Source organism: Dryobates pubescens, chromosome 3, assembly GCF_014839835.1.
Source record: "Dryobates pubescens isolate bDryPub1 chromosome 3, bDryPub1.pri, whole genome shotgun sequence".
Classification (NCBI taxonomy): Eukaryota; Metazoa; Chordata; class Aves; order Piciformes; family Picidae; genus Dryobates; species Dryobates pubescens.
Genome location: NC_071614.1, coordinates 45821612 through 45831392, shown reverse-complemented (window position 1 = coordinate 45831392; position 9781 = coordinate 45821612). Strand labels below are relative to the sequence as shown.

Genomic DNA, 9781 nt, shown 5'->3' with positions numbered 1-9781 from the left:
TTTAGTTCAGATGTGGCTTAAGAAGCAAAACCAAATTTTCTTCACTCAGTCTCAACCGTGGGATCAGCTCCTCAGCTGGCTACAGTCTGCTCCACTGGAGTTACTCCAGTTTATACCAGCTTTTTCTCCCCTTCCCCCCTCCCCCCCCCCGGCCACACCTGCAACACCTTCATCCTTTCCTTATCATGAGTGCAAACATCAGGAATGAGGTTTGATTCCCTTCATTAGGTGCCTTACATGCAATGGCTCTATCCCCCAGCCCTGCTCCCTGAATGGGACATAACGGAGAGGGCTGAACACTGCCAAAGAGCAGTACATGCGTAAGAGTCACTTGAGGGAAATTAAAAAACAAACAAAAAACCCCAGACAAACAAAAAAGTTAACTTTGCCCCCATGTTAAACTTTGATATGTGAAGCATTTCCATTTCCAGCTGATCAGCCTAACTGCTTAAGAAGGTATTCATACCACTTACTGCCACAGGCCCTCCTCAAATCAGATGCTGAGCCTTCTTACAGAGCCAGCTCTCTGTACTATGTTAAAACCTAACCTTGTGTGTCTCTATGAAATACCCAGGGTTAGGTGTTGTGAATACCATCTCTTGCCCCACTCCAAACCTTTAGAAAAAAGTGCTTTTGCTTTTTCTACCTGAAATGTTTGCACTGCTTGATCCTCTCCCCTATCCCATGTGTTTGTACTGAGATCTGTCCCGAGGAATTTGCACTTGGTTGGCTGTCAGCTTGTGGTGGATATGGTAAACGCAGAGGGTTATCACAATAACCAGCCCCAGTATCAGGCCCAAAATCAGAGGCAAGGTTTCTTCTAACTGCTCCCTCTGGTCCACTGGGCACTTGTGTTCTGCAGGGAAAGAAAAACCAAACCAAACCAAACCAAACACAAACCAACCAAACAAACCAACCCACCACAAAGAAAGACCAAAGTAACCACCAAAACCCAAGAAAATCATTTAAAAAAGAAAAAAAAAGAAAGAAAAAAGAAAGAAAGAAGGAAAGAGAGAAATCAATAAGCCACTTCAGATCTGAACTGCTGCAATAGTAATATCTGACCTCCCTGGAGTTGCAGCTCTGTGCTGGGGGTCCCTGCACAGCAAGAAGAACTGCAGCAGCAAAGACGGCCAGCAATTGTCATTGCAGTCCCAGGGAGAAAATCATCTGCTTTAAAGAAAGTAAAATCACCATCACAATGCAGGGTTTGGAGGGAGTGTTAATATCTGTTGAACCAGCCAACTTGACAGGCAAAGAATCCTTCATGCCCAAAGTTCCTTTTCAGGCCTTTGCCACATCTGTACAGCAATGGCCTTGCTGGGAACAGGACAGCAAAAAGAAAAGTTTCCTGACTGTGGCTAAAGATCTGCTTTATTTAGTACAGAGTCGATAAATATTCCATCATAAGCCCTCAAGTCTTCCTCAAGTTATCCTGCATCAGACTTATCCTGCTCACTGTTAAAAGACTTCCCCCCCACCCTCTATCTGCAGGTTGACTGAGATCAAACATGCCTTGAGAGATGAGAGAGATCTACCATGATCTCCTGCATCTCTGTGAGCTCCTCATGAGAACTTTACCAGCACTGGCAGAGCACATGCATGTTTGCGGTCAAGAAGCATGCTGGGACCCCTCATTTTTTTCTTAACTACGGCAAAGGATAAGCAGAAGGAACACAAGTGTTTTTTCCTCTGGCCTGTGAGTCCCCATCACAGTGCAATAAACCACTAGAATATAATAGTAATAACAGCCACAGCTACAACAGGAAAACACTTCTCTGTTTGGCTTGCAAAGGCCACCAAGATCATGAAACACTTTAACACTGGTAATGCCAGTTCAGCTCCCTTATACCTCCAGAGTCCACTGCAGGCCTGAATGACAGATTCATGATTGACTTTTTTTCCCCCCATGGGAGTGTTGCTTATCTGTGCTGATAGAAAGGCAGAGCCAATGCTGCCAGGATGGGGCTGCCAGACCAAAAAGAATTCAAATGCCAAGTCAGGGGGGGAAAAAATGTTATGGGGTACAGGACAGACACTGCTCTTGTCTCTAGATCATCTTCTTCATAGTACTAGAATTGTGATGAAAACAATACAAAGAGCAATTACTTATAAAAAAACAAGGAGGGAGAAACCCAAAAATGGCTGCATGTTAGATGAGCAGATACACAGGACACCACTAATTCCTGCTGTCACCAAAGACAATCCAGAAGGGTTACCCAGGCAGCTAATTGCAAGATGCAGTGATAACCATGAATGGGAAAAGCTCCTCAAACCTAGAGGCATGAGACAAAGAGCAAGAAAAACCCAGACACCTCCAGCCCAGACAGGAGGTGACAGCAGGGACATCACTGGTGCCGGCACCCCTGGGAGCTGCGGCACCCCCCAGCACCGGGCTTACAGTGATGCCATCAGGAAACATCGTGAGCTGTGAATGAAGTGAAACAAAAAAGCCAAAGTGAAATGTAATTGAACAAAGAAAATGTCCTTTTCGGTTCAGGTTGCTCACTGTTTCACCAGAGGAGTGATTAATCACCAGGACTGTTACAAGCAATTCAGCAATTGCTGCAATGCAGGGGTTTTGTTTGTTCATAGTAAGAAGAGTGAAAAATCCCTCTGATTATTATTTAGTTCCTAAAACTGGGTTTCCAGAGCTTTATAAAATGTTTCCCCATTTAGGATACCAAGGCCTGATCAGGCTCATAATACCAAGGCACAGGGACAGCTTGGCATCCCCAGATCAGACTGCAGGAGAAGCCATGCAGAAGGCAGTGCCCTGGGGCTAGGGGTGCTCTGAGCCCCTGAATCCACATGCTAATACCAAGCAGCACCCATCCCACAGGAAGGTTCTGTGCTAGAGTAATTCCTGTGCACTCACCATGCAGCTGCAGTCTGACAGGCTGGGGTGTGCTGATGCACCAATTGCACTTGCTTGCAATGTCTGTATTCCCAGCTTTTGCCAAAGGAAGGCACGGAATGTGCCAGAGGACACACCAAAACTCTGGTGTCCACAGAAAAGACGTGGCTGTATTTAACTGAGTTACAACTCAAAAAGGTGTCAGTTCTTGCAAGCAGCCAAGGAAAATAATTCTTTATGCTGACACATTTTAAAGAGGATTAAAAGACACCCCCAAAAAAAAAAAGTAAAAAGTCAGCAAATGAAAGGCAGCAGGCTCCAGAGGCAGCACACCCAGAAACCCAGCTGCACCACCCTAGGCAGAAAGATAAAGGCAGCCTTATAGAGCAGACACCTCCTGCCTTATCAACACCTCTTCCTCATCAGACACATCCACTTCTCCTATTGGAGCACATCACCGAAGTCTGGTCTCAGAGGCCACAGTGGGAATGGAAGGGACCCAGCACAGAGGCACAAGTGCTAGGCAAAACCACATTTGCAGATACTGGCTAGGAGGATGAGTTTTGCATTTTAAGATTAATATAACAACAAAAATACTTTCACATTTATGACAATGTACTTAAACATTTACACAGCATTTTTCACTTCAACAGACATTGTGCAGACACTGAGGTCCACTGCACTGTGGGGAAGGTAGGTAACAAGTATCATTCCTATCTGTCAGCAAAGAAAAAAGCAAAGGGGGAGGCAAGGAGTGGAGAAGGTTTTGCATGATGTCCACAGCAGACCCAAATTCAGATGCTTAACCACATTAAGCACAACACGGGCAAATGTGCTGGTTGATGCACAACAAATGAAACACTGCCACATTGAGAACTGCTGTGTTTTAAATCAATACCTTCTGCAGGAAAAAAAGCCCTTCCCATCAAAATTGCCTGTGTATTTTACTTTGGGCCACAGGGATCTAAAGATTTCCTAAATCCCCGACTTTTACCCTCAGTCCAGGAAAGCAAAAAGGTTCCTGGCAAATTTTAACTACATGCACAGTTCAGGTGGTGCTGGGCATTTTGGTGCATTCCCCAACCCAGTGGGGTCACCCCTTTGCTGGAGGGATGCCACCCTGCAGGCTGCAGGAAGATACAAAGGAGACATTTATGTACGTTCTCATTGTTCTTTTGTGCTGCGCTTCCTCCAACACCTTGCAGCACCTAGGCTCACACACCGCCACGGTTTCTATGGTGAGTGCTCGTCCAATTTCAGCACTAGGCTATGAAACCACCCAACAGGCCCATTTTCTTGTTTCAGCATCCTTCTGCAGAACAAATAGCAGCACAGCAAAAAAATAGCAGCTGTTTCCCGCAGTCACGACCATAAGCCTGAGGATCGGTGCAGGGGTTCCTTTGAGGGATGGAAAAACAGCTGCTGCTGTGGCTGCTAAGATGGGCTGAAGTTTGGAGCTATTAAGATGAGGGTTTACAAGCAATTAGCTTAAAGGGTGTTTTTTCCAAGTGTGGCAGCACAACTTAGGAAGAGGAGCTACTTTGTGCCAAGAACCCTCGAGAAAGTGTGGCCCTTGTTGGGCTGGAGGAGGGGGTCAGAGGGCGATGAGCTCTCCTAGCATCCTGGTCCTTAATTCTTCATATCCTTTTGCATTAGTGCTATGCATTATTTTTACTGAAGACAACAGAATTGACTATTTCTGCAGTTTTTTTCAGAACTGAAATGTTTTCCTCACACCCCCTTGATCCAGCTTTCTTTTTGCTGATCCTTAAAGCTGAAAAACGTACATACATTTTCCCTGTTAAAACCAGGAGTGTTTCCTAAGCTCTGCTGCTTCTGCATTGAAAATTGAAAATTACACACTTATATATGTGTTTGTGAGGTTCAGAAGCAATGTCTTAAAAACAAACACACACACCCCCACCCCCCCAAAAAAAACCCCCAACCAACTGAACCCAAACAAAACCAAATAAACCACAACAAAAAATAACCCCAAAACAATAACACACACACTCCCCCAACCAAACCCCAAACGTTCTAGCACAAATTTAAGCACCAAAATAAAAAACCAAAAGCGATGCAATCACCCCCTACAAGGTTTAAAATGTATCCCCAGACAGGACAGTGTCAGGACTAATGGCTAAATCTTTCCCCCCGTTTCTTTGTGGTGAAGGGGTCCTGACCTTCCCACGGCCCAGCAGTTCTGCTGCTCTAGCAGGTCTCTTTCTCTAGCCTAAAATATTTTAAAGTGTTCTGCAGCTTGTTCATAATTAATAGGAATTTTACCTAATGGGAAATTAATGAACCAAAAAGAAGAAGGGTAATTACTGTAATTTAAGATTGGCAGCCATTCTCAGACCCCACAAAGGATCATGTTTTACCACGCATGTGTCAATGACACGCTGGTCTGCAGTACCGGTGGGGAAATGCTGCCGAGTGAAGCAGCGAAGCCCCTGGTGAAGCTTCACTGATAAAATGACCTCTTAGGCATTTCTGGCCATCCTTTCCAGGTGCTCTTTGCTATATAAATTCAGAGGAATTCAATAAGAGGGAGTGTAATTGAATAATGAGAGCAACCACAAAAAAAACCCAGAAAGCTTGAGCAGTAAAACTGTCATTTCCTCAGGATGCAGGATTTCTCATGTGCGTATAAAGCCTGATAAACCAACTAGGGTCATCTCACTTCACAGAGGAAAGACAAACAAACAAAAAACCCAACAAACTACAAACACAAAGGGGGAAAACCAATTCAATATTTCACTGATATAAATGTGGTCACAACAAAGGCAGGCAGTTCCTTTTAGCAATGAACCCTGAGCTTAGTTTTTTCAACTATGGGCTATCAGACTTGACAAGGTTGGTATCACAGAGATACAGATGCTAAAACCAAGTCCAGACCTGCACATTTTAAACACCCTTTACTCAAAGGTCTGCCCAGTCAAACCCTGAGTGTAGGAGGCCTGAATCTGCAAGAGGAGAAAGAAGATGTGCCAACAAAAAGTGATAGGAACATACTACATTCTACATTTTCCTCCCTGTAACCTATACAAAATGTGGAACCACTTCAATAGGAAAAGAAAAAAAGATTTGTGTCCACACATAAAACCTACTTGGTACTACAGGTGGCCTTGCCATGAGTAATTCAGCCAGGCAGAGCTCTGCTAGAGCCAGCGTACATAATAGCACGTATTTACTATGCGAGCTAGAGGAATGTGAGTCACGAGCACGACTGCTCAGCTCTGTAGTCAGGGCTGGTTTTTTACTGTGTTCTAAAACATTTCCCACACGCAAAATAATAAAGCCCCAGGGTTTTAATGCTAGGCTTGAAAATAACACCACCATTTTCTAGCTCATTATTCAAAGATTTGCCTATTACAAATTTTATTTGCATCTTCTTACAATAATGGAGTTAACTAATTTGCTAAGACTGTAAAAAGGGAACTAGTCCCAAAGCCATAATTCAGGTGAGCATGTTTACACTCCCTCATTCAACCTGACGGAAAAGGCAGAGGGACATTGGAGAGGAGGGGCACTGCAGGTTCCTCAGAATAAAAGCAGGCAAAATCTGCAGGCATTCTGCCCCACAGCAGTATCAATGCTGATTTTGGTACAACCCTTTGATACGAACAGTGTGTGCCAACTCACATTTTCTTTTACCAACAATTAACATTAATTACTCCTACTGCACCCCCAAACTTTCCTCAGAGTGCAGTGACCCTAAAAAGCCCCTGAAACTGTACTGAAGCATCTTCCATACTGCTGAAGAGCCCTGAAGGGCTCCCCAGGAACGAGGTAGTTCTGTGGCTTGCTGGCAACCCAACTAGATGAGTCTTTACCAAAGACAACACACATGCAATAATAGTCCATGTTTGGACTGAATTTGAAGGGCTTTGGGGAGACCACAGAGGCAGGCTATGGGTTGGGGGGACTGCTCTGACACCCTGCTGGAGAGAAGAGAAGGTGCTTGGATAAAAGTGTGACACAAATTCCTACTGTACATTGCAACATTCCCAAAGGCAGCACCAGCATCTCAGGGATGCAGGACGCGCCTTTGCCCTGCGCCTTACCTTCACCGAAAACAAAATCCGCAGTGATGTCAAAGGGTTGGATGCGGACTTCTGACAGCAAGAGCTGCACAGACTTCTGGTGGTCAGTGGAGATGAGGGAGATGGTTTGCTGCGCCTGGCACTCATAGGATTTCCCAGCTGGGGTGACCAGGGCAGAGAGCTGGTGTGAGCTGGCAGTGTGCTTCCCGGCTGGCCAAGGGGCAGAAACAGCAGAGGTCAAGTCCCGTCATGGGGGCCCACTGTAACTTCATGAACAAAGCTAATGATCGAACACAAGGGTACAAGGGCTGTGTGTAATGTGACAGCTGCACACTCCACTACTCTTAAAGCAGCACTTTCTTTTGGGGTGGCACCTGTGCTTTTGGCAGAACATCCCCATGTAACCAGGATGGGTCCTGCACTGGGGTTGCCTGCCCACAAGTAGGAATGGATGGCCCCAGTGCATGTTCCTGCCAGCACAAAAGGCAGAGCTGTCTCCAACACTGCCAGCCATGCTCATGTCACAGGACTTTAAGTCCATAAATATGGGGAAATAGTTTCTATTGATATGCATGCAGGTTTCAGCCACAAACTCTGCTAATACTCCCTTCATTCAGGAAGCTGTAATTCCTGCAGCTGTACTTTGGCTCTGAGCTCACATGGGAAGGAGCAATGCAATTTGAGGACCTTACAACAAAGCAAAGCAGGCCCCAACACCTCTCCTGAGGATACAACATGACCATTTAATCAAAATATAGATTCTGAGAAAAATATTTTCCCGTCACATTAAATTTGTTTTATACATGAAGGCCAAATGCAGCCCAGCAAGGTGGAATGGGAGATGCCTTCCACCTCCCACTCTGCAGCCCTTTTATCCCCTTCCAGCAGCACAGAAGGGCAATCATTGTTTTTCATTTGCAGAGGGGGAATGAGGCATGGCTATCACTGGGTTTCAGGGACATAAACAGTATGAACACCAGTGGGAAAAATATCTCCGTGTCCAGTGTGTCTTATGCTACAAACTCTTGGTGTACCATTCACTGGAGTTTGAAATTCTTGAGTAAGAAGGTCTTGCAAATAAGTGTTCAAATTTTCAATGCAAACCAAGTCATTTCTGAGCAGAAATGAAATAAAAACAAAATGAAAGCCAGAAGAAATGAAATCAAGTCAGAAAAAGGAAGTTGTTTGGTGTGGAGGCATGTGGGGGTATATGGATATTGATGTGCACCTTGTCATAATCTTGGAAAATCATTGCTTTCCCACCAATTGAACCATCAACAAAACAGAGAATATAACTAATCTTAAAACACATCTCCTGCAAGAAAGAAGGCCGTATTTTTCCAGACCAGGGGGACCCCTCCCTACCCCCTTAGGCCCCCAGGCAGCACAGCAAACAGAGCTTGGGCTCTCTCTCCACAGCAATCACTGTGTTTCAAAACAAGAATAAATAAATAAAATAAAAACACACCACAAAACCAACAAAAACCCAACAACAACAAAAAAGAACAATAAACACCCCCCCCCATGTCTGTTTAAACCGAGCACCCGGATCTGGCTTCGTTGGGCAGGTTGGGGGTTTCTTTTTTCCTGTTAAACTGCATTTAGGTGAGTAGCCTGTGGGGTGTACGTGTCCCTTGCCCCAGCTCCAGGCTCATCAGATCAGAGAGACCCTCTTTAAACCCCAGGGGCCCGCAGCGCTTACGGCTGACAGCGTCCTTGAAGTAGGTGCGCTCAGACGTGTCATAGGTGAACTGGATTCGGCTGAGCCTCCAGAAGGCCTCCGGACCCCGGGACGTGTTGTGTCCCTCCTGCTGAAACAAGGCGGATCAGGACTCCGGCAAAACCAACCCGCACCCTCCATCCCAGCTGCCGGGAGTGCAGAAGAGAGTCCCGTACCTTCAGGAAGGAGAGCTTGAGGGTGTAGGCTTGCTCCAGCCAGGAGATTTCCAGCTCCGACTCGTTGGTGCCGCACTTGCCCTTCATCTCGGCGCCCCGCGTCAACGGAATATCGGCTTGTTCCGTCAGCAGCTGCAAATGGGCAGGGAGGCTCAAGGGGGCGGCCCGGAGGCTCTCTGGACGCCAGCAGCACTCCCGATCCCCCAGCCCCAGCTGAACATCCTCGGAGACGATAAAGGACTTTCCCAAAGTACCGGCGGATTTCCCCTTCCTCCCGGCACTGCCGGTCCTGCCGTGACAAGGTGCAGTAGCTCCGCGGCTGCAGCACCTGCAAGCCGGAGCCCCGCAGCGCCCCCACACTCCCCATCCCGCGGGACCGGGCCCCACTTACATCTACGTAGTTGCTCGCCCACACGTCGTAGGGGACGATGAACTTGGCGGCGAACTCCGCCATGAGACATGTCGTCCGGTTTTCTCGCACCACAAAAATGTCCTTTTCGGGGTTAGGGGAAAGCCCGGAGAGATTTTCAACTTCTTGCTCGGCAGCCAGGCGAGCCAGAGTGTCTGCGGGCGAAGAGGAGCTGAATGCCGGCCACCACCAGGGCATTAACACCCCTCCCGTCCCCCGAGCCCGCTTCAGTAAGCTCCACTGTCACGACGGGGCGTCCCTGTCGCGACAGAGCGGGCAGTGGAGATGGGGCACCCAGTGGCGGTGAAGCAGGAACAACGTGGAGGGTGTCTCAGCGCCAGTGGCTGCCTCATCGCGACAGGGCTCCATGTCGCGACTTGCCACCGCGATACTCACGCAAAAAGAAGAGCAGCCCCGGAAGGCGTCCTCCGGCCATCCTGCTGTTTGGCCCCAGCGTGTCTGCTGCTGCTCCTTCGAAAATGTGCGCCCTGAAGAAAAAGGGAAAAAAACCACACATACACAAAATTAAAAACAAACAAACAAAAACCCCGAAAACAACACAAAACCCAAACC

At 47.0% G+C, this 9781-nt stretch overlaps 1 protein-coding gene across 1 annotated transcript; it reads right to left on the bottom strand.

Moving 5' to 3' along the window:
- Window positions 1–536: 536 nt before the first annotated feature.
- On the bottom strand, window positions 537–9406 carry LAMP5 (lysosomal associated membrane protein family member 5). Its single transcript, XM_054180180.1, has 5 exons — window positions 9191–9406; window positions 8800–8931; window positions 8606–8711; window positions 6925–7113; window positions 537–856 (listed from the first exon to the last, which is right to left on the bottom strand). The coding sequence occupies exons 1-5, from the start codon at window positions 9404–9406 to the stop codon at window positions 678–680; spliced, it is 822 nt and encodes a 273-aa protein (XP_054036155.1). The 3' UTR covers window positions 537–677.
- Window positions 9407–9781: the final 375 nt, after the last annotated feature.

What these genes read in the sequence shown, in the direction of transcription:
- LAMP5 (XM_054180180.1), bottom strand. Translation starts at nt 9,406, where the DNA reads ATGCCCTGGTGGTGGCCGGCATTCAGCTCCTCTTCGCCCGCAGACACT. An exon ending in TCAAGCTCTCCTTCCTGAAG is followed by an intron (nt 8,712 to 8,799) that starts GTACGGGACTCT and finishes TTGTTTCAGCAG; the next exon opens with GAGGGACACAACACGTCCCG. An exon ending in GGATTTTGTTTTCGGTGAAG is followed by an intron (nt 857 to 6,924) that starts GTAAGGCGCAGG and finishes CTTTCCCTGCAG; the next exon opens with AACACAAGTGCCCAGTGGAC.